General features: G+C 40.6%; 1 protein-coding gene across 2 annotated transcripts in view; it reads right to left on the bottom strand.

Moving 5' to 3' along the window:
• The window catches only part of suco (SUN domain containing ossification factor), a 34,499-nt gene extending 9,320 nt beyond the window's left edge, over positions 1-25,179 (bottom strand). Inside the window, exons 1-12 of one of the 2 annotated variants that reach the window (XM_022254931.2) lie at positions 24,974-25,179; positions 22,681-22,795; positions 19,288-19,428; positions 17,341-17,525; positions 7,194-7,304; positions 5,317-5,993; positions 4,190-4,379; positions 3,525-3,632; positions 2,836-3,000; positions 2,276-2,349; positions 1,587-1,724; positions 564-621 (exon numbers count right to left, since the gene is read on the bottom strand). In XM_022254931.2, the coding sequence (XP_022110623.2) occupies positions 564-621; positions 1,587-1,724; positions 2,276-2,349; positions 2,836-3,000; positions 3,525-3,632; positions 4,190-4,379; positions 5,317-5,993; positions 7,194-7,304; positions 17,341-17,525; positions 19,288-19,428; positions 22,681-22,795; positions 24,974-25,032 (2,021 nt within the window). In that variant the 5' untranslated portion in view covers positions 25,033-25,179. Of the gene's footprint in view, positions 1-563; positions 622-1,586; positions 1,725-2,275; positions 2,350-2,835; positions 3,001-3,524; positions 3,633-4,189; positions 4,380-5,316; positions 5,994-7,193; positions 7,305-9,082; positions 11,790-17,340; positions 17,526-19,287; positions 19,429-22,680; positions 22,796-24,973 lie in introns of those variants that run through there. The other variant, XM_022254932.2, reaches the window with a different exon arrangement.
• Positions 25,180-26,082: the final 903 nt, after the last annotated feature.

The following is a 26,082-nucleotide window of genomic DNA, read 5'->3' as shown; positions in this document are numbered from 1 at the left end:
TCAACAAGTCAAAACTTTGCTCGGTTACAACAAGCCAAACTTTGGAATCCTTGCTCAGATACTTACTGCAACAACAAAAGCGTGTTCCAGCAGCCAAGCAGTAGAAAATACAATAACATGCTATGAACAAAAAAGCCAATTCAAAACTGCAATCCACGCAGCCGAAGTTCACACAAACCCATTAAAACACCAATAGCCAAGTTAAAAGGTAATGCGTAATTGGACTTACAAACACATGCCATACACACAGAACCAGCCCCTAAACAAATACATAATGTCAGAACTTTGAAGGCAGTTCTTACTAGCTTCAGATATGAATATGAAGGCAAACTAGACGTCACAAAGCACACGCAGCAACATTCTGTCAAGTTGGAAATAAGTTCAACCCTTGCTAATTACTACAGAAGTGAATCCTGGCACCATGCCAAAAATTCACACACAGTCACACACAGTCAGTGTTCAAAGTCAAGCTGACAATGAACCAGTCTAAACGCCTCATCCTACATGATTGTTAAAATGCCAGCCAAACACGCTTTGTGGCAAACAAAGAAACCAGAACTTACGGTTCATCTTCTGGTAAGCACGGCAGCATCTCTGTCTCGGGACAAGACCCATTCTTACCTACAAAATAAACATGGATAAAAGTTCACACACACTTCAGTTATTAATATTACCGAAAATGGGTCACTTGGGAGACATTCCCATAGGAACATGCACAAAAATTTTCAAACTTTACCGTCCCATTATTCAATATTCCCTAATCCGATCTTAACCAAACTTTGCATGTTTTCCTTTCAGACCTTAATCTATCATCTCTCAAAATGTGGAGGGTAAAAATTTTCCTCCTTTTGGTAGTTGGAGCATGAGGGAGACATTGAAATGTCTCCCCAATGACCGATGTCTCCCTAATGTTGAAAAATTTACCACAAAATGTCTCCCAAGTGACCTATTTGGAAATATTAAAGGTTGCCTGACATTTTCAGGTAGGCAAGCACTCCAAGTGACCAACCATGGTCTTGTCTGCAATGCATTTACTGAGTAGAAGCCCCCAAGCCATCACTAGCAAAGAAGAGAGAGTCTGCCAAGGACTATTAACTTAGCACCAGATGCACTTGCCAAGCCCATACATCCCAACCAATAATGGTTGAGCACACACCCAGGAATGTCAGAGTATGCTGTGTGTCCCTACCAAAGGGGCTTTATTGGTATATACAACTTGTGACTAAAAATTAACCAGTTAAATTAAATTTTTCTTCTCACATAAATGGGAAACCATTTGCACATCTTTTCACAGGTGTGTGAAAACATGTTAACGCCTTTTCACACAAGTTGAAAAACATTCTCAAGCTTTTTTCGCGTGAGTTGGAAAACATGTTCAAGTTTTTTCATGTAAAAGTGGGAAAATGTTTTCATGCCCTGAGAAATGCAAATGTGGATGTACACAGGAATTCTTTCCATGGCATTTACTGTGCTCGGTCACAATGTTAAGTTTCAGTTGCAATGTACTGACAAACCCATGCCATCCCTCATTCACGACAGAATGACTTTTCTTGATTTTACGCACACTGACGTGAATGTCCACTCACCATCGCAGGGAGGAGTCTCCTTCCCGTTGCCATTGCCCGTGATGGCGTTCATGAGGTTTCTGACCAGACCCTTGGCGCTTTGCAACAAGCCGCTGTCACCCTCACTGGGGGCCTGTGTTGGATGGGCTGGCAAGACTTCTGAAGAAAATAACATTTCAAACACCTCAGTCATTAGAGCGGGTGAAAATTCTAAGCCCATTTCCTATCAGTATTCTCCCTCGCGTGCACCTTAGTGGCACAATGTAACCGCGGGTACTCTAAACTTTCCTAAACACAGCCCAGGGAACATTTTAGGGCAATGAAAAATGAACTACTGGTACCTCAACAGTACCCTAGTAAACATTTTAGGTTACAGTTTGATTGGTAAATGATGTATTCCATGCAAAGACTACGAGAACCTGCTGACTCAAAAGCCAACGGTGGTAGATGCAAAACCCCGACCCGCAACTTGTAATGGCTTGGCACCCCTGTAGCAGGGCATCATGGGATACCATATCAAGTGTAGGTCTGAACAACTTGCTGAATGATGTGAAAGCCTCTTTATGGTTTGAATAATAGAAGCACCTCACTTCCCTCACCGCTCCCAAATTTTTATCTGATTAGATTTCAATATCCTTTTCCTTTCCCAAACACAACAGAAAAAGAAATGCACAGGTTGAGGGATTCACAAATGATTTATGGCGTCTGACCTGTATCTTCATGTATGCTATCTGGTGCAACATTCTCTTCGTCGATCTCTTCGACCATACTGGTGCCAAACACTCTGAACATGACCAAAAAAACACAACAGGTTATAAGCTCCAATCATATGGAAAAGAAGACTATCAAATGTCGACAGATTTAACAGAACTCAGTAGCTAAAACCCTCAGTTTTGCTGGGTTGTATGTTCCGCTCCTTCAGAACACAGAGAGCTACTTGCAAAAACAACATTCCCATACAGACAGGCTTGTTTTTTTAGTGACAACAGATGTCAGTGCGGCTCTCTCGCAAGTCGTCTAGTGTGAATTCCAGTCACCAACTACCTGCACATGATATGACAAGTGTATTCCATAAATGTATTTTCAGTCCTTGGGTACGGCTGAACCCTTTGTTACTTGTGAACTTGTTTGCGAAATAAGATGCATTTTGACTTTATATTGCTTTTAACTTGTATGAATGTACGCTTGTATGAATGGTCATAAATGATGAACATGCGGGGCACCAGTTTGATGAACTCATCACAAAATGGGTAACACGATGGGTGGCTACCTGAGCGTGCTGAGAGGACAGTAGTGCTCGCTACCAAAGAACGTCAGCATCTCAATCTTCATGTACTTGGCAAACATGGTCTCCTCGTGGACGGGAAAGCTCTGCAGTGTGCGCTCGTCACGAGCGTGGAATGTTCCCAGCTGTCGCCATTCGCGAGTCGGAAATCTGGTGAAAAAAACACAACTGCAATGAAACAGCAGAAACAGCCTCAAAACGAAGGAATAAACATGTAGTACCCTGAACTGTGATTTGAAGACTGTGCTGTTAATGCTTAGGGACAATAGTACGTACATGTACACTGTGTGTACATGAGTCTTTCAGAAAACTTTTTAGATCTGTTATAAGTTTATGTGATTTTAGACTAGCATTTACTGCACAAGGTGAAATTCCAAATAAAGTGTGCCAACAACAAACGACCAGAGTGACCATATTTCTTACAGCACGTTGAAAAAATATAATATTTATCTTGCCTAAAGAGTACTTTGAAAGACTGGAAGCGCTTGACCCATAAAATTAAAGTCGTCTGTAAGTGAAAAATGATGAGTTTATTTCAATTCACTTCAGGGTTTCCAGTTCCTTTGTATTTGTGTGGTCCTTTGTGTACATATGAATAACTAATTACGATGGCTCAAACACTGAAAATAAATCCACAGAACTGAAAAGGAATTCTGAGGTTTTCTGATACTGACCTATCACTGATGGAGACACGAAAGCTCTCGGGTACAGATGAAAACAACTCATAGTTGGCTATTTCTATGTACTTGACTTGAATAGGCTCACACAGCTCCACAGAAAACCTGTACACAATAATTATTTTTAGATTTAGATCAAGGGGGGGTGCATGTTAGTTGAGAACAGATTACAAACCCCAAACAAAACTGTATCTGACAACAATTTGTAATCTACTTAATCATAAATCTACATGTACCGGTACATGTATGTACACAAATCAGGTCCTCAGTCAAGTCAGAAGTACAGAGGTGGATGACAAGGAAATAAATATGTGCTTGGACAGGTGCCTTTAATTAAGACCGGCTAGGGAGAGTGGACACCATTTATGCCTGAACCCCGGGAGAGGATATTATCAGCATTCCTTCTCCTGAGCCGGTTTTAGACATTAGTATAGCCCTGACAGTCCCAAATCCTCTGATTACAATATGATTTTACATGTACATACATCCTGGGGGTTAGGGTTAAGATTGACCAAGCACATACTTATGCCCATTCTACCATTCAAGTAAGCCAGACAAAAGAATGTTGTTGAATAGGGCAACTGTCTAAGGTATTTATGAACATCTTTTTAAATGGGACTGTAGCCCAAACTGGTTTTCATTTCACTCAGGGCTGGATTTACCATATACTTGCAGAGCATGGATTCAAGGTGTAGACGTCCCGATTGGACTGGAGGATGGCAGGGGCATTCTGGGACTCCTTGTTGACGTTCAGGATCTTGGCACCGCAATCTGACGAGGCATGGTTCTTGCTGTTCTCCGTTAAGCTGAAGGTGCGTGGGGGAGGGGCTGCATTGCCTTTACCGGCTTGGCCTGGCAACAACAGAAGCAAGGAATGGGTTACAAAGATCAAATCTAGCTATTAAGTATTCATAATCACCAGGGACAATTCCACTATTCCTACTGGTCGACAACATGTCACATGACCATGTCTTAACATTTCATAACAATTAATAAACATTAATAGACATCACTTTAAATAATTAATTACAGTGTAGGGGCCCTGGAAATGGGATAAGAGAATATTCACTTTCGCATTATTTTGAATATGTTGTGTTTCTGCAGGAAGCATAAACATTTTTCTCAAAAAACTTTGGGCTTTGAAATTGATTTGGGGTAAAGAATAGGTCACTCTGTAAATCCAAAGTCCAAAAGTGTCACCTGACATGGAAATATCACTGGAATTGACTTCAGATTATTTCATTTGTTTGGTAGGTACCGGTAAGTTGTATTACTCTCGGAAAGTAGTAAATATGTTCTGAACTTAAAAAACCATGTGACAGGGTCATTAAAAAATGGGCCCTTAATTTACAAAATGACCCATGTAATGTAAAAGAACCATATGATGTACACTGTACCTGAATACCTGCGAAATGTCTACAATCTGGGAAAGTTTTAACTGAAGTACATGTAAAAGGACATGTCACACTGATGGCCACCAGACCAAACCCAGATTCTTTACGCGCGATGTTTCTGGCAACAGCCAACAACTTTTTGGAAGGAACCTAACATGTACTACCCTGCATCTCTTGGGCTTTTCCTGCCATTTATGAATTTCTGACAGAATTACACAAGGCGGAGTATTTCCATGCAGATGTACATGTACATATAGCACCTGGTGCTTTGGTAACACAGTGTACATGTACCGGTACTATGTATGTACATGTACTCGGTTTCTGTGCAAGTTCAGTGCCAAGACTGCATGCACATTTTGATAAGTTTACCAAAGTCGCCAAGGGTGAAACTTTACCTTGCTGTCTCTCTTGCTCATGCTGCTCCAACATCTTCTGCTTCCATTCATCGAATGAGGGCATCTCCTCCTCTTCTTTCTGGGGCATGTCTGACTTCTTTCCTTCCTCCGATTTTTCTACCTTTTCTGCAACATCCTTCTTTTCATCTTCGATTTTCTTTGTAGGCTCATCCTTGTCGACAATTACTAGCTCTACTTTTGGTTCTTCTGGGGAAACCTCTTCCACTTTCTTTTCAGGAGTCTCAGGAGGTGCATCAACAGAAGCCGAGCGTTCTCTAGGGGCCTGATCCTCTCTACTAGAAGCACCATCAACCGAGTCTTCGGCAGGATCTTTTGGGAGAGACACGTCCTGGTTGGGGAGATCCGCCTGTTTGAGGGGTTCGGAGGAACCCCGTTGGGTCTCCTCCTCTATCGGTGGTGCGATGTCTTCACCTGCTTCTTGGCTTCTGATTGTCCCGGGCGCTGTGGCTTTCCCCGGGTCAGCATCTGATTCTTTTTGGTCCAGTTGCTGGGTTTGGATATCAAGGTCTGCAGTGTCTCTGACACTTTCCAAATTCAGAGAAGGGATTTCCTCTTTGGCATCCATTTGTTCTGTCTCTGTCGGTTTCTGGTTGTGCAAATCTGGCTTTTCTGAATGAGGTGCTAGGCTGTCTGGAAGTTCTTCATGAGCTTCCAATCTAGAATTAAGGCAAAGAGTAAAAGGAACTATTGAACCTCTCGGCTGTGCGCTAAAAGTAAGGAGATGCCAATCATACCAATGCCAAAAATTAAAGATACCTTCCAATAATCTACATTACAGTAACTTATGGGGCCCTAATGTAATGGCTCATAAATACATGTATATCACTCAGAATGTCTGTTTATCCTCTAAACCAAAATGCTACATCCACAGCCGACCCTAATCTAGGACTGTAAAACAATCACAAGTCACAAGTTTAATTGAAAAAGAAGACACAAGTTACATGTGTACATGTACATATATCATCCAGACAAAAAAACCCTGTAGAATGCTCTTTTCACTTTACAAGTCAAAAGGATGTAATGTGCATGTATCAAAACGAAAACCAATATGCTGTCCCTACTCCACTTGAGAGTTTCCCAGTCAGGAGGCTCTAACTCTGAAAAGCACTACCTTTGAGATTCTTTCTTAGTTTGCACAGTTTATCTGGTGTCAATAAACTTGGGAGGCTAATGGTTTTAATCCTTTGTTGATCTTGATTCTTGTATTTCTGGGGAATTTATAAGCACCGATCATCTTCAAGAAATATCACTTTGAAATGCAGTGAATCAAGTTAACATAGATAAAACTGTGCATTTTGTGTTACCACTCTGCAAACTTCAAATCACTAAAACAGACCATAGCAAAGCCGGAACACTCTAACAATTTCATGCTTCAGTGCTCAAAAGCAGTGGCAGGCAAACCAAAATTTGTTGGTATTTGATTAGAGATGACCAGGAATTATTTGGTGAGGGTTTTAAAAAGATGCACTGGGAGGGGTGTTGAAATGGCAACAATTGAAAAGGCAGAGGAAGTCAGGCCTCTCTCTTTAGTGCAGGGTTTCCCTCATGAGCTTGGTGTAAGTGTGCACACACGTATGTACACGTACTCGTTCCCTAGTTGTGGAACACACAATATTTCATCTACCGGTATTTTTGTGGGGACCGAACATGTTATTGGGACAGGGAAATGTCCCGACAACTCAATCCTACCGGTAATTTGCCTAACAAAAGAAATTGTCCCCTTAACCCGGTGAAGACCTATACCCATGCCGATATCCAACATGTTCTGTGAATTTTTAGTGCACAAGTTTGAGTTAGTTGACCTGATTTTATTTCCTCATGTAATGTACCAAAATATAAGAGAGATAAGCACATACCGTTTATTGTTGGAGTTGATCTGATGATCTGTTGGCATGTGTAGGTTGCTCTCCATCAATTCATCTGCGTGGCTAGCCGTGTCTTCCCTGACAGCTCGTTCCTCTCTCATACTGTCAAAATTCAACGACAAAAATACATGTACCTCATTATAAAAGCACGCTGCCTGCAGCTAATGAATATGCCATCGCCATTTCCAAAAAAAGAAACTTGTTCGGCTGCATGAATACTGGAAAAATCCAATCAGGATATAATTCATTTAAGAAAAAGAAATCCTCTTCTTGAGTAAATACAGCATGTGGCAATATTGTTGTAATGAGCCACATGCAGAGGCTCTATACAGGCAGTGAAGTCTACATACATGTATAACGGTACAACAAAAGCCACTGAAGGACATACATGTACGTAGACATGTGCATGTACACGTACATGTATATGTACATTTGCAGTGAAAATGGAGTGCAGTGGACATAGTAGGAATTTACGTTTAATTTGAAAAACATTCCGAAAACTTTCCTGCAACGTTTAAACATTTAAGGTCCCACTCTTACCATGGTGTCATTAAAAATTTTAAACACAACAAATTGTATACAATGTAAATAGTTGACACAAAGTTCCAGTGATGAATTCACGGCATTCCTTTGATACAACCAAGCAGTAAAGTGTTCTGAAAATCAGATTCCATTTTACAAGCATCATTCACAATAGAAATGAATGCCAGATTGTGTCACTCCAAACGTCAAACCTCTAAAGGGGCGGTTCCATGTTAAACGTCTGGGAAAATCTGTAAACAGATTCGGAACTTTTTTTGTTTAAACGTGTTAACGTGTACATATACACGTTCCACCCCTACAGTGGGCCCAACTACCGGTAAATGTACCCACGTAGTGATACATGTTACACTTTATACAGGCGTGCTTCCAAGTGCTCTAGCAGTAATTTGTTTGGTGCATTTTGTTTTTTCTGCTTTGCAAGCTGGGGATTATACAGCGCATGAAATTGTAGTTGTGACCTTATTTTCTGACCACGTGCATGCACCCATACATGTCACTGCATGACCGATTGTGGTTGGGCACAAATGGAATTTCCTCAGAGTGAATGACGTGTAGAACCAAGCAAATGGTAGAAGCTGAAAACAGCAGAACAAAACCTGACTGTGATCGGCCTTTTGGTCTAATTCCACGCCATGAAATACATTTAATATTGTAAAGACTTTATAACAGAGACAGCTAACGTGCATGTATGTGCAAAAGCACTGCTCCAGAATAGCCCTCAAATAAAAAAAAAATGGTTCACAGTGATCATCTATGTTCTGTATGTCAATGCATAGAATACACTGCTGCATGCAGTGTAAAATGTCAAGATAAAAGCGGATGGAGACCATTGATTATTGTCTCAACCTTTTCACAAACATATGTCATTTTGTCCCAAGTTACAATGCACACAGCTGACTTTAAAACTGAATAATGACTTACAGAATAAAATAATCAGATATGCACATTATCAAAAGCCAAAACCTGTGGCTGTACTGCATATTAAAAGGAAACTGTACATAGTGCATGGCATTTCGATTTATCATCCGAATATCTCAGCTGTCCGGTTAAATTTCAACCCAACAAAAAAAGTCTAGGCATAGCGCAGATCTTTATTCAAAAAAAAACCTCCAATACTCATGAGGAAACACACACAAAACACCCGCACCTGAAGAACAAAACTAACCTTCCACAATATCCATGCAAGAATATACATAAATAATCCCAAATAAAAGGTGATAATGTTAAAATGCAATTTGACAAAAGTAATGAATGTTGCCAAGGAATGACCATGTACCAGTATGTAAAAGTTTAAAAGTGCAGGCACAGAACACAAACAGGTAAAATGCAGGACGTACTTGAGTCCTTGTCGGTAGACGGATCCCAGGTAAGCCGCTATCATAAGACACAGGACTAGAAGAAGATGCATGGTTTCCCATAGCTGGGTGGTAGGGCTGCTGACATACATGATTCGTATTCCAACACCCTCACCATGTTCTGGCCTGTGCGGACATCTACCAGCATTAAACCTGCTCACTCCTCTGGTAGCAGGAGGCTGAATTTGCGTACAGTCGTTAAAGTTCCGACAAACTTTCCACCAGACCCTACAGATCAAGATGGCCACATTTTCCCGGGACCACTACATTCCAAGAGGACAGACTTGTCGCCTTGATTTCCAGGGATTCTTGGTGGACGATTGCACAAGCAGAACAGTGAGGCTTCATTTTGACAGAGACTGGAGCAGACGTGTGTAACTCTGGCATCTGAACACGAAGAAATAAGAGTTTTTCCACGCTCTGGTCAAGTTAATTTCCGTGACTCTGTTGAAATTCACTCCAGACAAGGATTTGTTTTAATAATTGACAGCGTGCACCAAGCCAACACCCTTGATGCCTGGCAGACTCAACTCACACCCTGTATCTTCAGCAGCACGATGTGCAATCTCTGCACACAAGAAAATATCAAGCACTATATTTCTGAAGTTGGAACAGTGCACTAATGGATGTGTCCGGTTGTATACTGAATTCTCTTTAGGTTGGTGGCCAATCCCACATTAGTGCTAATCTCTATAATTTCAGACTTTGTTTTTTTTTAAGCGTGGTGTCTTTCAGTTTGTTTGATATTATTTGCATGAATTCAAGCCATTCAGCAAGATGAGAGTCACAGACAGCGTCCCCAATTCAAAGTAACCTCCAGGGTGTCTGCTGACCTCAATAACTGACATCCAGATCCTGTTAATGTCAAGTTGGTGGTGCTCAAGTTGCACTGGAACATACAGGCAAAGCATAATGCCTTCTCACACAAATGATCTGGTTTGCACGTGGACTGACATAATGGGCAACGTTATCACTTCCTGTGAAGTACATCTGGGTCGCCTTTTGTGATATACTGCATCAGTCACAAGTAGTACGTGCAGTACTGCACAATGTGACTGGTAGCAAGGCCAACACCCATCTTGGAAGTTAATGTACATGTATTTTAAGCTGACAAAGTTGCACATGTACACGGCACAACTGCAGGCACCATAGACACGGCCCAAACTGCATATGCAATGTAGTTACGATGATGCACCCAGTATTTCCACAATACAATGTACACGCACATGTACTGGTGTGTTCACAATAACTTGTTACTGGCCAATACACATGCATGTAGTAGCCAGCGCAACTGAGCAAAGACATGTACCGGTACATGTACCGGTACCAGTATACTCTTGGCAGAAGTCCTCATTAGAAACTGGTACTCGCTGTATCTAAGCTTTCCTCACTGCAAAATAGACTGTGGGACTTGTCCTATCTGAGCTCCAGCCAGTTACCCCGCTAATCATGGAGGAATAAAACAAACCAACATCTTCAATTCCTCCAATACTGCTCAAGGTACAAGTAGGAGGCGACAATGCCCGGCAACCAACGACAGCAACCAACCCTACCCTTCCCAGACCAGACCGCAAGAATTAGATGTTTCTAAGCAAGTCCCTGGTGTCTGCAGATAACAATGCTGGCACCCTTTTCATCCACTGAGTTCGCCACCGGGACTAAACCGGCACAATGCAGCTATCAAGACGTCCTTGGTGCACATGTAGCCCTGGATGAATTACGCAACACAAAGGGGGCTTGTCTGTGGGCTCAACCAATCAGGACTCTCCCCCTCTGATGTCCTATTCACAGGCAAAGTAAAACCCCCCTCAGGCACTATGCTCACTGTTTATGTGGCTCAAGTCAATGTACATGTACAGTACATGTATGCCTGTAGGTGAACACCTGCATCTCCTGGGCGTGCTTATTCGTAGTACATTGTACACTTTACAAGTGGGGATGGGCACCAACATATTTACCAGCACTCCTTAGTATTTGCACATAATAGTCATAGGGCTTGAAAAGCACCTGCACATGGGATTGGAGAGAATCAGTGTACAAGCACAGCGAGGCAATAACAGACTCACTCAAGGTACGATTATCCTGATCGATGATGCCACGCTGAAAAGCCACCGAGTTCAGAGTATGCAGGCAACCAGCCACAATTGTACTCCCAGCATCCTAGCCAGCAGGGTCCTAGCCTAGGCAGGTGACCAGAATACTCCTACAGTAGCATGGGAGTGCCCAGCTGCCAACCAAGCTGATGATCAGAAGCAGCTATTCAGCTGAACTACCATATGTGCGTTTAAATACGAGTATGCAGACTTGAACTCTAATTACACGTCATCCAGTGCATGTCTGTGCCATTACCAACTTTCAGTACCAGACGACTGGTCTGATCTGGCTAGTCAACCGGCATCATCTGCACCTGCAGCCGTTAAGGGATCTGGTAAACACATGTACCACATCATGAAATATTAACCCAGGACAGACCACAAGGGTGATAATTACCGCTTAGTATCACTTCCACATACCCGGTATCAACAGGGTATTCTTTCTCTCAACCTTGTTATCTGATCCTTTTCTTTCCTTTGCCATTGTACATGTACAGCGCAAGAAACAGACACAATGTACCAGGTCCAGTACATGTTTTGCCAGAAATCCCACAGAAAAGTGGGCAAATGCATTCAGTCCACCAGGATACCTGAGGTGATAACGATAACTGGTAAACTTACATGTACAAGTGCACGTAGGTACCGGTGTGAAGATAACACAATAACAGGACAACTTCGTCATCAACTGCTGAGAAACAGTGTCTCAGAACAAGACTAGCATGTGTAACCTGCTGTATAATCTGTAGTGTTTGAGTCATAAACCAACAGCGAAATATAATATGTGTAAACCATGGCAACAGCTTCCACTTAGCCCATTGTGAACCTCTCTCAAATATTTTCTGTATTGGTGTGCTGAAGTCAATCATTCAATTATTCAAAACACTCTACAGAAAGCAGTCAACGTACACGTATTTAACATGGCAATTGAAATGAGGCAAATAAAGACAAGCAGACATACACGCCCACCCCTGTTCTCCTAATCAAACCTGCTGTATTTTAATGACAGCCGATGCCGGATGTCTCTTCACGAGATAACCCTTTGTCAATACAAACTTGATAACTTCCAGCCTCATGTAAAATGGTTGGATTTAGGTCCACAAGTCAGCGAACACAAATTGCAGGTACCAGCATTCATAAAGCTGACTTCATTGTGAATTGTTTTGTGCAGTGAATACAGTCGCTTACTGGAAGCACACAAATATAAGACCACGTGGCTTTATCAGTTAGCAACACGTGTTACAACCATCTCCTCTTACTACCTACATGTACATGTAGGTAAAGTGCACAGCCTACACCTTCTGCTGATAGACAAGGCATTGTTACATGTTCCATTGATGCATCTGTTCATGGCTGCTGATTGCACGATGTGTTTGCTTTGTACCACAAATTGGCAAATTATCAAGCCCATCAATAAAAACGAATGCAGACAAGAATTTGACTTAACACAAATTTACCAAATTGCTCCAACTTTTCATGCCTCAAAAGAATCTCTCCTGCAGGTTTTGAAAATTAAGACGCTCTACAAGTACTTCATATCCTTTCTACTTGTAGTAAATAAGGTACGGTACATGTACATATGGTCTGTGGCAAACCTTCAATCAATCCACGTCAAGTTTTTGCTTTTCCTCTATTAATGAATACACATTTACATGCAGACTACATGTACACTTTGCAGATCTATCTAACTGAACACGAACAGGTACAATTTTCACACAGGTTTTATCATACATGTACATGTATGTGAGGAGATCCCATTGCTTTGTGTGACCACAACCTGCTGCTTATCTCTCATCACTGCCATCCAGAATGTTTAATCTCTTGAAATAAATTACAAAGGTTGACCCCTGCAATAGGCCTACATGTAATCGATGCCACATAGGCCTAAAAACAGCACAATACAGGAATTAAAAGGAACTGCTCGATAAAAAGTTGAACTTATGAATCTAGGTTAGTTGTCTTAAAAATCAAGACCACGTGTCTTAGCACTGACAATCAATGTACCCAGGTTGGCATGAACTGAGCACAAACTGTCATGAGCCAATTTCAATGGCCCTACATACATGCAATGGGTTAAAGGCCTGAAAACCGAACAACTTCACCTGTTTCTTTCTCTCTCGCTCCCCCGCTTACAGTGCTGTTGCCCTACGACCACGTTGCAAGGACCCTCAAGGACCCTTTGAGTCAATTTGGCATGGCCTGCTGCACTGATGCAATGAGCAAACCGGTCAGCCACACACACACGTCATCCAAGAGGAAAGTGAAAACTGCTGACTTGTTATCTTACACGCTGCACATACATCAGTGCCTCCCAGACCTTAAAATCTGCAGACTCTTCACTTTTTGTTACAAGTACACTGTACATGTACATTACATGTACTGTAGATTGCACGTACACGTAACATGTGGTTTGCAAGTGTGCAAAACACTGTACAAGTATGTGAACTGACACCCACAAAAAGGAAAATGTACTCACTTTCCCAACTGAGATTTGGCACAAAAGCATTCCACACAGTTTAGAACTCAACAGGAAACAGACCTGTACTCTGCTACCACCAGTACATTTACACACTGTCTTTCCATCCATCCATCCGGGAAATAAACAAACACCCAATCACTTTCAGAATTCAATGCTCGGGATTTTCAGCCACCTGTGTGCGGTACTCAATGTACCAGTATGCCACACATCTGCATTTTTCATAATTCCACATTTTTGTTTCTATGGCTTCATATGGTGGAGTATCAATATTGGTTCTGAGTCGCAAATGTGTGGTACCTACAGTACATGTACATATGATAGCACTTTTTTTAATCTTCATTTCATTTAAAGTTTGTTAACCATTTGTGGCCTTTATGAATCTTGTCCTTAGAAGTGACAAATGAAATCAGTTATTATACCGTTTTATGTCAAAGTAATAAAAAATTTAATAGTGCCCTTGTAAGTATTAACCCAAACCACACTTCTTCTTATGCAGAAATTTAATGGATTCAGGACTGCATGTTGTACTTTACAAAAGAATGCAGTTACATGTATTTCTTGTACAACATTTTTACACAATGCGCAAAAAAAGTGCAATTAATGTCGGAGCACCCAAAAGGCTCCTTTGGAGCAAAACCAATCACTCCACTCATAAAGGTGACAGGTTCTTCTGGCGCATGACGCAATGACAGGCTGACCACATTACAATGGCCCAATCCAACGAAATAACTGGCCAGTCATCAGAGCCACTTTTGAGTTTGACTCTTTCAAAAGAATCTTGCACAATGTACCGTAAATTCATTGTCTGAACATTTCAACAGTTTTTACCCATATTATACCAATTTTCATTGTGAGGATGCCGAAGTGAGTGATACATGTTCATTTTCAGAAAGAGCTCAGTTCCCGCTGTCTTGTGCCAACTGAGTCAAATTTACTGACAAAATGGCCTTTAGACATGTCAGATTAGTTTTGTGGGATCCAATCATGCATACTGTACATGTACATGTACATGTATACGTGTGCTTCCTGATAGGGTCCCCAGATTGTTCACAATCCTAAAGGTTAAATCTAAGTCACATGTTATAATTGACAATTTTCAAAACGTGAGTCGTGACCATATTGAACTAATTTTTCAAAAGTTCTCCACTCAGAAGAACCAATCCACAGAGCCCCAAAATGATCATTCATGCCACAATTTTGAGCAACCTGTAGGCCTGTATAACTGTACATGAAGATGTTACTCTAGCGACAAAGACTTCAAATCATGGGTAATACAAGCAGCTGTAATCTTTCCTCTAAAATCTTGACTTTCAACAACCCTCAATTCATGCTGATGTTAGAAAATTAACCAAACCTGGAAGAGTGCTGCTCAGATTTCTGATATCACAGGTACTAGTCAACATACTGGGGAGTTTAACAGGGTGAGCAAATCCTGACCTGACCATAAAACACCTGTTACTGATAACCTGCTGATAAATTTGACTTAATTACTGGCTGGACCCAACTTCTGCAGGCCACTGAGCACACATAGTCCAGCTGAAAATTACTATGCATATAAACCTTGAACTGTAAAGTTGTAAAACAGATGCATGATTAACCACAAGGGGAACCACAATGGGGGGGGGCAAGTGTCCTTGGCGCCCCTCCCTCTCAATATTGGGCCTCAATGGGCAGGGGTCTGACCATGGAGCTACATGTACATGTGTTACTGGAGATGACAAGACTGACCAGGAGAGTGGGGGACCTGATGAGGGTATAGCAACTGACATGTGTCCCAACAATTTTGCCCCAGGACTGCAGTTTAAAAGCTGACTGGAGGTCTGACCTCTTTTCTGCTAATCAAACACAGGAGGTCAGAAAACTGATATTCCATATTCATCCTCTAAGTGTGGTTGTATTCCTAGACTTCCAGATTAAATACAGGTAAGTCCACATCAAATGATGTGTGGAAGGACAGATCCTCTACTGAACCAGGGAACAAATCCATAAAAAAAACAACCAACACGCAAACACAATCAATCAGTTTTAAAAACCAATCAACTGGTACGTACACGTGTACATTATTCAGCCACGGCAGTTAAAAGGTTGGAAGTTACAATCTATCACCTAGATACCGGTGACATATGTGACCCACTCTGTGAAAAGGAGTCTTAAGTCGCCAGAGCCACTCTGGAGTAACCAGTCCTTTAGAATAATTTTGCACAATGTAAATCAATAGGACCCCACAGCATTTTTAACCATGGAGTATCCACTTTCGTCAGGATGCCAAACTGAGTGATACATTGTACATCAAAAGAAAAAGCTTTATTTGCTCTTTTGAATACAAATGAAAACTCAAAAAGTGGCTCTGGCAACTTAAGACTCCTTTACGCAGAGTGGGTCACATATATACTGCACAACATCCCCTTACTTGTGAAACCTCTGTTTTGAAAAAACTACTACTCTACTGTACATGTACTGTACATGTACAAGCATACCCGCCCTTCATCAATGCTTTTGCATGCACTACTAATTATCACACAAGCATGAGTAGAACATGATGCAACTGGTGTCTGTGTCCCATATACATGTACACATACATATGAACATGTACATGTACCACAAGGCCGAGTGGTGTAGGGGACACAGACACACTGCATTACTCTGTTCCATGAGAGTGATAATGAATTTATAAGTATCTTCAAGCAATCTTGACAAACAGTAAAGATGTTATAGGGGCCTATGCGCACAAACACACCACCTTTGAAATTACAGTGAATTTTGCAACTACGCTTTTAGTGTAAAAAGCGCGCAATGCGCCGAGTTAGAATAGCACATCACACAGGTTTTGATATGAACCCTGCAATACAGTACGTGTATCACACTGTTTGTTGCCATGGACTGACCAATCACAATTGAGAGTTCAAGTCTGCTTGAAGACAAACGCATGTACCTCAAGATGAACCAAATTTAAATTAACTGATCATACTCATGCCAGTGTGATAAAAAAGGAAAAATCAGGTGAGTTTCATGGCTCACAGGAAGAGTGTGTAATTTATACAAAGTCTCTCTGTGAAGACCAACCATATGGGATCACCATACAGCTTCTGGCTTCCCTTGAAGTTCTTCTTTTTTTACAGTATATCCTAGAACAGAGATCAAATAACTAAAATCAACACCGAGCATATTCTGTCCAAGCTGGTGCAACTGTGTCCTTTCTCTGTGGTGCAACCTACCGGTACCCCACACTTGGACTAGAAAATGGGATTAATTACTATGGAGGAAAGAGGTTTAATTACAAGATATACAACCATGTATACATGTACAAGTTGATTACAGGCACATGTAAAGGCACACATGGTAACATTACATTCACACACACAGAAACTATTCGCTCTTGCAAGTTGCCGCCATAGGCATGCAGAGCCTCGAACTGACAGCTTATACAATCATGCCAGAATCGCTTTGTCCAATGGCATGATACAAGAACTAACGTAGCCGGCTATATTTATTGTGTAAACTGCCAGATCGAGGCTCTGCATGCCTATGGTGGCAGCGGGCAAAAAGCGAATTGCAAAAAAATGAGACAACAAATTCATACATCAGTGTACCGTACACAAAATGTACACGTCCAACACATTCAACATACAGCGTGTACTGTGGACCAAAATAAAACCAACAAGCATGCTTACCCTTTTCCATCTCTGCTTGGTATCTCCAGATCTTCCATCGCTTGCTTGTTTTCTTCTGAAGCTGATGAACGTCCTGCACCTAGTTCAGCTCCCAGTGGACCATTTTCAAGGGGATTAGCTTCTTGTTTGATGCTGTCACCTGGCAGGCTATTAATATTCTGCAATTCCTCCCTTTCCCGGCCCAGCTGTGCAAAACAGACATGCAAACAACTTTTGGAAATAACGGATTGACTGCGCCATGCATATTTGCATATTGATTTTTGGAAAAAATCCACCAGAACCCAACACTTTTGTTTTTTTTTAGTTAAATCTGTAAAGCAAATTTCAGAGTGCGTGCTCTGTAACCTAGCAACAACTTTGCTAAAACACTTGCGCATGATGGTTTTTGGTTTTTGTTTTTGCAGAAAAATCCTACTTACAATTGAAAAAAGCAAGATATAGACTGCTTTCATTCTGCCTACTTTTCAATAGAATATGGGCAGCCAAAGTTTGCTGAAGAATCCCTCTTGGCTGGCGTAAGAATTTACACAAATATGAATACTTTTCCGCATTACTTAAGAAGGTCGTGTTTTCATGACCAGGGTGATGACATGTACAAAGTGTTTAAGGTTAAGGATTCTTTATTGTCCATTTCAAACAAATAAAATAGAAACTTTACATGTCTGCTTTAAAACATTACAGTTTTGAATAATACATAATATTTAAGATAGAAAGATTGTACTGCATGTAGATAAATTATAAACATTGAAACAAAGATAAAACGTTTAAAAACATAAGAATAAACTGGGTTTTTTTTTCAACCAACAGTTCCGATATGACTAAAAAACCCAAAAATCTAAAATTTGTGAGTTGGTACTATTAAAATCTCTAACTGAAAATGGAACGAATGACTTCAGATATGGGCTTATTACTCTGTGTTTGGATAGCTGTGCAGACATAATTTCAACTAAAGGAATTATATGCTTCTGATTTTGAATGAAGTGTGCCGCGCCTTCAGACAGCACGTTGCTGAAGCTGGCACATTAAAAATTCATTATTAATATTATTTTTATTAACTGATGGCCAGCCATAGTTTTACCAAGCACTGTTAGGCAAAAACACGACTGAGTTGTAGAAAGGGAAGATCCTGTGGCAGCCAACTCTTCAAATGCCATCATTTCATGTACATGTACCGGTACATGTACATGACACCAGAGAGTCAGTTGCACAATCTTTATCTGGGATTTCTCACTGCAATCCTGTATTTTCAACATTCTGAGGTTCGGGATTTGAGCGACATTGCTTGACGGGTGGTGAGCGAAGGGGAAGTTTAAGTTCAGTCCACGGTTTGCCTCTGCGGAGTTCTCAGATGCACATTATAAGTGTGTGTGCGCCAAACAAACCAGGGACGAGACATGTATGTCCACAGGCGGAGACTCATGCTGGCAGCAGACAGCCAGGTCATGTTTGTGCATCCTCCAATGCAAACGGATCAAGGCGGTCACCACCAGCCAATGTGTTAACTTTGCTGGATGAAGTTTACCATTCACAAGGTGGAGGATCAATTGTTACTGTGGCAGATGAAGGCGGCCAGCAAAGCCCCTATAACTGTTACTCACCTACCATTTTCATGGGGCCAATTTGGGCAAAGAACTTGCTCCATTGCGGCATCCTTTTGTATTAAAATTCTCCTACTGTATTTTTGGTTCTCTTCTTTTTATAATTTCCACTAAAAGTAAAAACATGGAGGTATATTACTGAATTACAAGACGCATGATCCTACAGTATCTTAAAAAAAGAAAATGTTTTCTTTGTATTGCAAATTGTTGACTAGTATAATGTGCCATCTATGTTTCGTACTTAGGTCTCTGATCCTACTTAATGAATCAAAAATCTTCAGATGAACTTCAAATTTATGTTCGAATAGTTATTAGTACATGTACATGTATGTGACAATGAGACTCTTACCTGAGTAACCACACTATCTTGGACAGGCTGTTGACTGTCACATGACTGTAGCTCCTGCATCTGATTGGTTGCTGGTAGGCTTTCCGGTGTGTGACTTTCTGTTGTAAACTTGTTTTTGGAGGGGTTTTCCTTGGCATCAATCTACATTTAAGCAGAAATCACTCTTTAACCTATAAAGCTCTTTTGTGACAAAAATGTCAAATTAGAAGATAACGTTTTGTTTCACTACTTTCCAATTTGTTTAAATTATTTTCACACCAATATTGCACCAAGCTTTCAAAATTGTTACTGATGGTACATGCATTTCATTTTAACTGCAGAATTCAATTTTTCCTGGTGAGCTTTTAAATTTGATTTTTGTGCATGTACATGTACATGTGCCTTGATCATTGATGCAATGCTAGAAAAAGGCTGACTTTATTTCAAGTACATGTATAAAGAACCTGGGGAACTAGACAGAGTTATTTTTTCATGCTCCTACCACAGGATTGCGTGCAAAATGTATCAATAGCTGGTTTGTGATCCAATCCCATGATACTCCCAGAACAGTGGGATCCAACGTCCACCCCGCTCCCACGCATCCCACGTGGGAGCGGCGCGGACGTCGCATCCCAGTTCGGCGAGTAATCCCATGGCACACTGAAAATGTCAAAAAAGGGTTTATTTCCTCAGTCAGTAATTCTTCAACCCCTCCTAGTTTGTCCTTTCAGCTGCGGCTATAAACACAGCATGTAGATGGGCCACAAAAGGTATCAAGCTGAATGGACAGAGCAGACCATGACCTGTGGATTACCAGGGCTGTAGACATTTACCAGTACAAGTAAGTGGCAAGCGCAGGGTTCCCGCTAAAATCTGAAAAACCCGATTCTATGACATTTAACACCATTTTACAGAGACAAGTTGTTTAGGGTCATGAACTAGAAGACTGCCTCAGCCACTAAGCAGACTTACGAGGATATATGTAGCCTGTAAATTTATCATCACGCCGTTATTACATTTAACAGAGCCCATCAAATATAACCCTGGCATGGTCTTGATCAATTTCCTTGACCTTCGATGATTTTTTCCCTCTAATAAGTTTCCAGGACACCCTACTGTATTTCCCTGATTTTTCCATGACTTTCCAGAACAATTTTTTAGGATTTTCTGAGTTTTGCATGACTGCAGAAACCCAGCAGATAAACTCTTCACACATGTACCCATGTACATGTAACTACCCGTACATGTACATCAAATGACTCAGTGCAGGATTTGTGCAAACATCAAACGAATCAACACTAAAGGTAATTCCATAGACACATAAGGCACTGCTTCAGTCAAACAACAAGACACAAGTGTCAAATAACTCAACCCAAACATTACAGGAGGAATGCAAACAGTGATACAGTTAAAGCATGCAGCAAAATGGTAAACAATTCAGTTCAGACAAATGTAAATGGTAGTCAGTGAAACAGAAAATGTAATCCACTCAAAATCGTTTGAGTTTCCCCAGTACATGTATCTGATGATGACCCTAATTGACACTGCCCAACTGTGTGTACATAAAGTTGGAGAACAAATACGGTCGCGTGTGATTTAGTTAAACTGCAGTAATTGCATCTTTTCGGTTTACTTCATAATGCAATGACGTACAGTGTACATGTGCATCCACATTCAAAAGAAATATAAAATTTCAACTGAGATTCTGTGAAAGTGCAGCAATTAACATTGTCTGCCTTTTTTATCAGAAAACATTCCACACCCAGACATGCGATCTTTCGCATCATGTTTTGTAATTTTTACGTACACGTACATGAAACTGTATATTTATACTGTAATATTACATGCTTTGTATTTTGCATGAGAAACTGACTAATAAACAAATACATGTACATAAAGTGACACCCTGAAAACAAACCCTATAAGATACATGTAGGTCTGACGAAATTGCAAGTGGTTTTAAGTAAATGATTCATTTTTTTTTTTACGCTTAACTTGACTGTTTAGGACATGCTGTTGCTTACTGATAGCAGATAGTTAGTATAAAGCTGGTGATATCTGTGTATGGAATTCCTCTCTCTTTAATTTAACTTGTACTTTCATGCCCTCTGTTTGCCTTTTCATCTGAGGAAGGCAGGTTAATGCCACAGCATAAGACATGATTTTCATTTTAACGGACAGGTGCGTTTTTGTAAAACTGTCCAGTGGCTGTTAATGAATAACGGTATCTAGTGGCTGACAGATTAACAGTACAGGCTGATGTCACACAAAAGTCCAGAAATAAACTTCAGTTATTTCTCGAACTATAATGACAGCCACCAGATGGAAGATTCACAGACATATTCACATCTGATCTCCCCCAGAAAATTCATCTGATTGAAGTCTTCATCCCATCAACGAAGTAGAAATGCAATTAGTGTCAAGTCATTCGGCATTTGCATGCAATGCCGGCCTGACCAGTTTATCCCTGAGGCATGTTGCTTTTGTGTGGGTGCTGGAAGCCTGTTGATAAAATACCGGGTATTTGCTCACTACCAGTAACCTCTCTCTCCTGGTGAGGGGGGTACATTTTGTCCAGAAATACTGTTCACTGAGGCACACAGTCTGTGCTGGTCTAGGATTGACTTGTATGGGCAATGCATGTTACATCCCAACTACAGTCTCAGCAATGGCTTGGACTACACGTATCTCAACAACGGTTGGGCATTTCCAACTATCCATGTACTGGTACCCGGCTAGGTTGGGCTGGCCCTGCAGCACTGGGCATATTCGAATGACTGCCACTTATCAACTGCTGGTCAATTCATCTGGTACCCAGGATGTACAGGTATGTGTATTTTGTGCATAGGTTACAAAGGAAAATCCACCTGTGGTTGACAGGGTCATCACTCAAACTTGCCTGGTACCCACAATGAACAGGTACATGTATCTAACTGTGGTTGACAGGGTCATCACTCAAACTTGCCTGGTACCAACGATGAACAGTATTTTGTGCCCTTTATTAAACACTTAAAGTTATCCATGCTTTCCTAGACAACTGAGGGCGCTGTTGCAAAGATGTCATCCAGGGAAGACATGGTTCATTGCACACACATAGGTTTTTCGATAATTTATATTGAAAACCAAGAATTTACTTACTGGAAACATTTCTGAGAATAGCACTGGTGCTCACTTATGCATAAACAACATTAAATTCGCAAGGAGAAAATTTTGTCCAGGAAATAAAAATGTAGGACTCTTTTGTGTATATGTACAATGTGAAATTTACCCTTTCTTCCTGGGATGACATCACAGTTCTGCTCATGAATATGGAAATATCATTAACTGAGACACAAAGAAGCATTTTAAAGGTTTGTATTAAATCAACTTTAGAGCAGCTAAACTTTAATTGTTTGGGTGCAATGCATTATTTACCTTGTCTTCCAAGCTCTGAGGAATGTTGGCAGTTCCCTGGAAGCCTTGTTGATTACCGCTGATTCCATGGTCAGCTTTCACATTCACCCTGGCCAGGCCAGTCTGAGAGTGAGCCCTGTATTGACAAGACAATATGCAAACAATGATTCCGGCTGTCCTCGTTCGAACTCCAATAAACAGACTACGAAGGGACTGCGAATGGACTGGATGAATCCTATACATAGAACTGCAGAATTTTTATTTTAGGAAACCTGCGCTATGTTATCTGCTGAAATGCAAGTCTCAGAAATCCCAGCAAGAAACCTCAACTTCAAGACAACTGCATGCATACCACATGTACACAGGCCTATCGTTCATAAAAGCTAAACAACGTTTCTGTCAAGATCTTGTAATCTGTTGATCTGTCCATATCAGCTATTACTTTTCCTTTCTGGTTCAAGGTTATGGAAGATTTTTTAAAAAGTGAAATGAGATTTCCCTCAAGATCGACCGATAGCACATCAAGATTAAATGATTGTGTAAACAGCACTACGAAGAGCAGGAAGTTTTTGGGTCAACTCCACCCGAAGCCAGCTGGATCCAGGTCAATTCAGCCCCAATTTTAAATTCAGTCATATGTGAACAAGATTGAAGAAGCTGAGTCAATTCAAATAATTTCACAGTTCAACCTCTAATTCGATCGAATATCTGAATATTCTGTAGTGCTGACAAGCAGAATGTTGAACAAATCATATACAAAATCAGTTGCAATAACACACACATTTGCACATTATACAATTCAAAATATTTAAATTATTAATAACAAATTAAAAAGAAATAGAAAATTTTTAACAGGGCAAGAAATATTGTTCTTAAATCTTGCTAAATCCTGGCTGGAGAGAGGAGTTACACGTACTCCTAGATGTGAGAAGCTATCACAGTGGTTATATATTATAGCTTCTCACGTCAAGGAATATCACCTGCCACAAAAAAAAAACTGTTCTTGTATTTTAAACGTGCTCCATTTGCTTTAGGCTGAAAATGAATGTGACTGGTCAATGCAGGATGAATGAGCTTCAAAGTCCTGACTCTGACTGGCCAGTGTAACATTAATATTCATGGTCTTAGTCCAAGACAAAAAAATGGCAATGAGAATGAAAGTTGTAGATTTGCGTCCACAGCCCGCATGCTCCAAAACATCCTGCCAAAACAGCATTTTTTTAATCAATTAATTAGTTTACGAAAAAATTCCATCATTTTCACAAAAAGGCTACCAAAAAAAATGTCCAATCCCAAATCATAAAGCAGCAGTAAAAGGGTATAAAATGCACATACCTACGTACAATGTACCTCCGCATTGGCCACACCTGCCTACTACACAAACGATTAAATTTCTATTTATATGCACTGCTCTGGGTATGCACGGCGCACAGCCACTATGCATTATGCATACCATCTTAGTACAAATAGATAATGATAAATGAATACTGAAAAAAGCCTCATGCTTTTCCAAAATGCTCCAGATGCAAACCTAAACCTTCCATTCTCGTGGCCTTGGAAGGAATTTCCTAAATTTATTTTTCTGGTGAGCAACCAGTAAATTCTTATCCTATCCCAAACATACAAGATGTACAACTACAAGTACAAGTTACAACACTCGATAAACTTCCGTATGCGCACATCACTAACGTCCTTTTGCAGTGGTTTACAACTAGCAATCAGAAAGTGATTTGTCCAAAAATGTCATATTTAGCGTGGAAAATGCATTTTACAAAACACTTCAGGCCGGTCCCATGGCCTAGGTTTGTTTACAAGGAGTCAAGTGATGTCCAAGGATGAAACTCTTTCCCAACAGTGCGAAAAGAGCACGACTTGAATCGGAGTATGTAATAAAAATGGAAACAAACTAATGTTTAGCAGGTAAGTTTTAGTATACGGTACTCGGTAATGCATAAATGCTTTGCTTGTTCGTCATCCAAACCCACAATGTATTGCAACCCTCGGCCATGTCGACCTGGCTCCTCTCCTCATAAAAATCAGCCAGGACATGCAACACGAAGACATTTGCTCAAATATCTCAGATGTATTCCCAAGAAATTATAATGAGAGGGTCTACCAATGAAACCACATAGTTTAGAAAGACGTACAACTCGACCACGAGCAGGACAAGCATGACGAGAAAAATAAAGCACCACTGTCCGTAATCTGGGCCCGTTCATGTTTAGGCTACGTGTACATGTATTTGACAGTTCACTGGCATTTCGTATTACCTGATTAATACTAGGCTAGCTACCGCATAACTCGATAAACTCACCATACAAGAAAAGCAAACAGAAATATCCGCCATATACCAAGGCACAAGAACCAAACCATTTTATTGGTCCGTAAGTTGACTCTAGGTCACCATCTTTCTCTATTTTTCTTTCAAAAACGCCCTACCACTGCACGTTTTCCACGAGTACCGGCATAACCGGTACGATACCCGTACGCCCACGTACATGTATGTAATGTACACGTTCTTGATCATTGACTAACGTACATGTACATGTACATGTATGCATAATATCCCGCCGCACCGTACCGTGCAAATAACTTCTACGAGTGCCGCTAGAAGACAAGTTAGCAAGATCATTGTAAACCTGTGGGTTGAGTATGCCTACCACAGACCCACCCATTAGGGTTTGGCAATTTTGCCTCTCGACATAAGCGGTGATATTTGGAAAGAGTACAAGTACTACACCATTTCTCTAGGGGGATAAGGATTCTTATTAGGTTTAAAAGATTTGGACAGCTATTTTTCGGAAAAAAATTTCCATTTTGCCAGACCCCCTTTCGAACTTCAAAGACCTGCATACGTACTGGAAATAATTACACCATCGATATTTTATATAGTATAAAACAAGATAAAAGCAAAATATTTTTCTCAGATGTTAAAACATTTCAGGCTCAAGAGTTTATGCTACATTATTTGTTCACAAGGAAATCTCCATCTACAAAAAACAACAAAATAGAATCGGAATCGGTTGTCACATACCCTATTCATAAAGCCAAGGGTATCTATATCGACGTAAAACTTGTCTGGTTGGAATACTGAAATGGTAAACATTTGAGTCTCAACGGAAAAAATCAAACTACAATACATTTCCCAGACCCATGGTTTGCAAAATTGAAAAACAAATTAAGAAAGGCAGGGGTTTTTTTGAGGGAAAGAAGTATTTTTACGCCTCCTTTGTAAATGTAGGCTACATGAGGAAAATTGAGGACGTTAACATACAATGGTCAAACCTCGTTTGCGAAATAAAAAGGCCACTCTGACAAGAACCCATTTTTTATGTTCTTTACTTTTATTTGTACTCAACCGTGGGTCCGTAGCATTTAATATAACGCCTTCAATTTATAAGAAAACAACACGTTTCACAAGCG

This window comes from Acanthaster planci, linkage group LG11 (assembly GCF_054643075.1).
Source record: "Acanthaster planci isolate LZ-2023a linkage group LG11, COTS_SCS, whole genome shotgun sequence".
NCBI classification, from domain to species: domain Eukaryota; kingdom Metazoa; phylum Echinodermata; class Asteroidea; order Valvatida; family Acanthasteridae; genus Acanthaster; species Acanthaster planci.
Note: the sequence above shows the minus strand (reverse complement) of the source record. Positions and strands in the feature narration are given on the sequence as shown.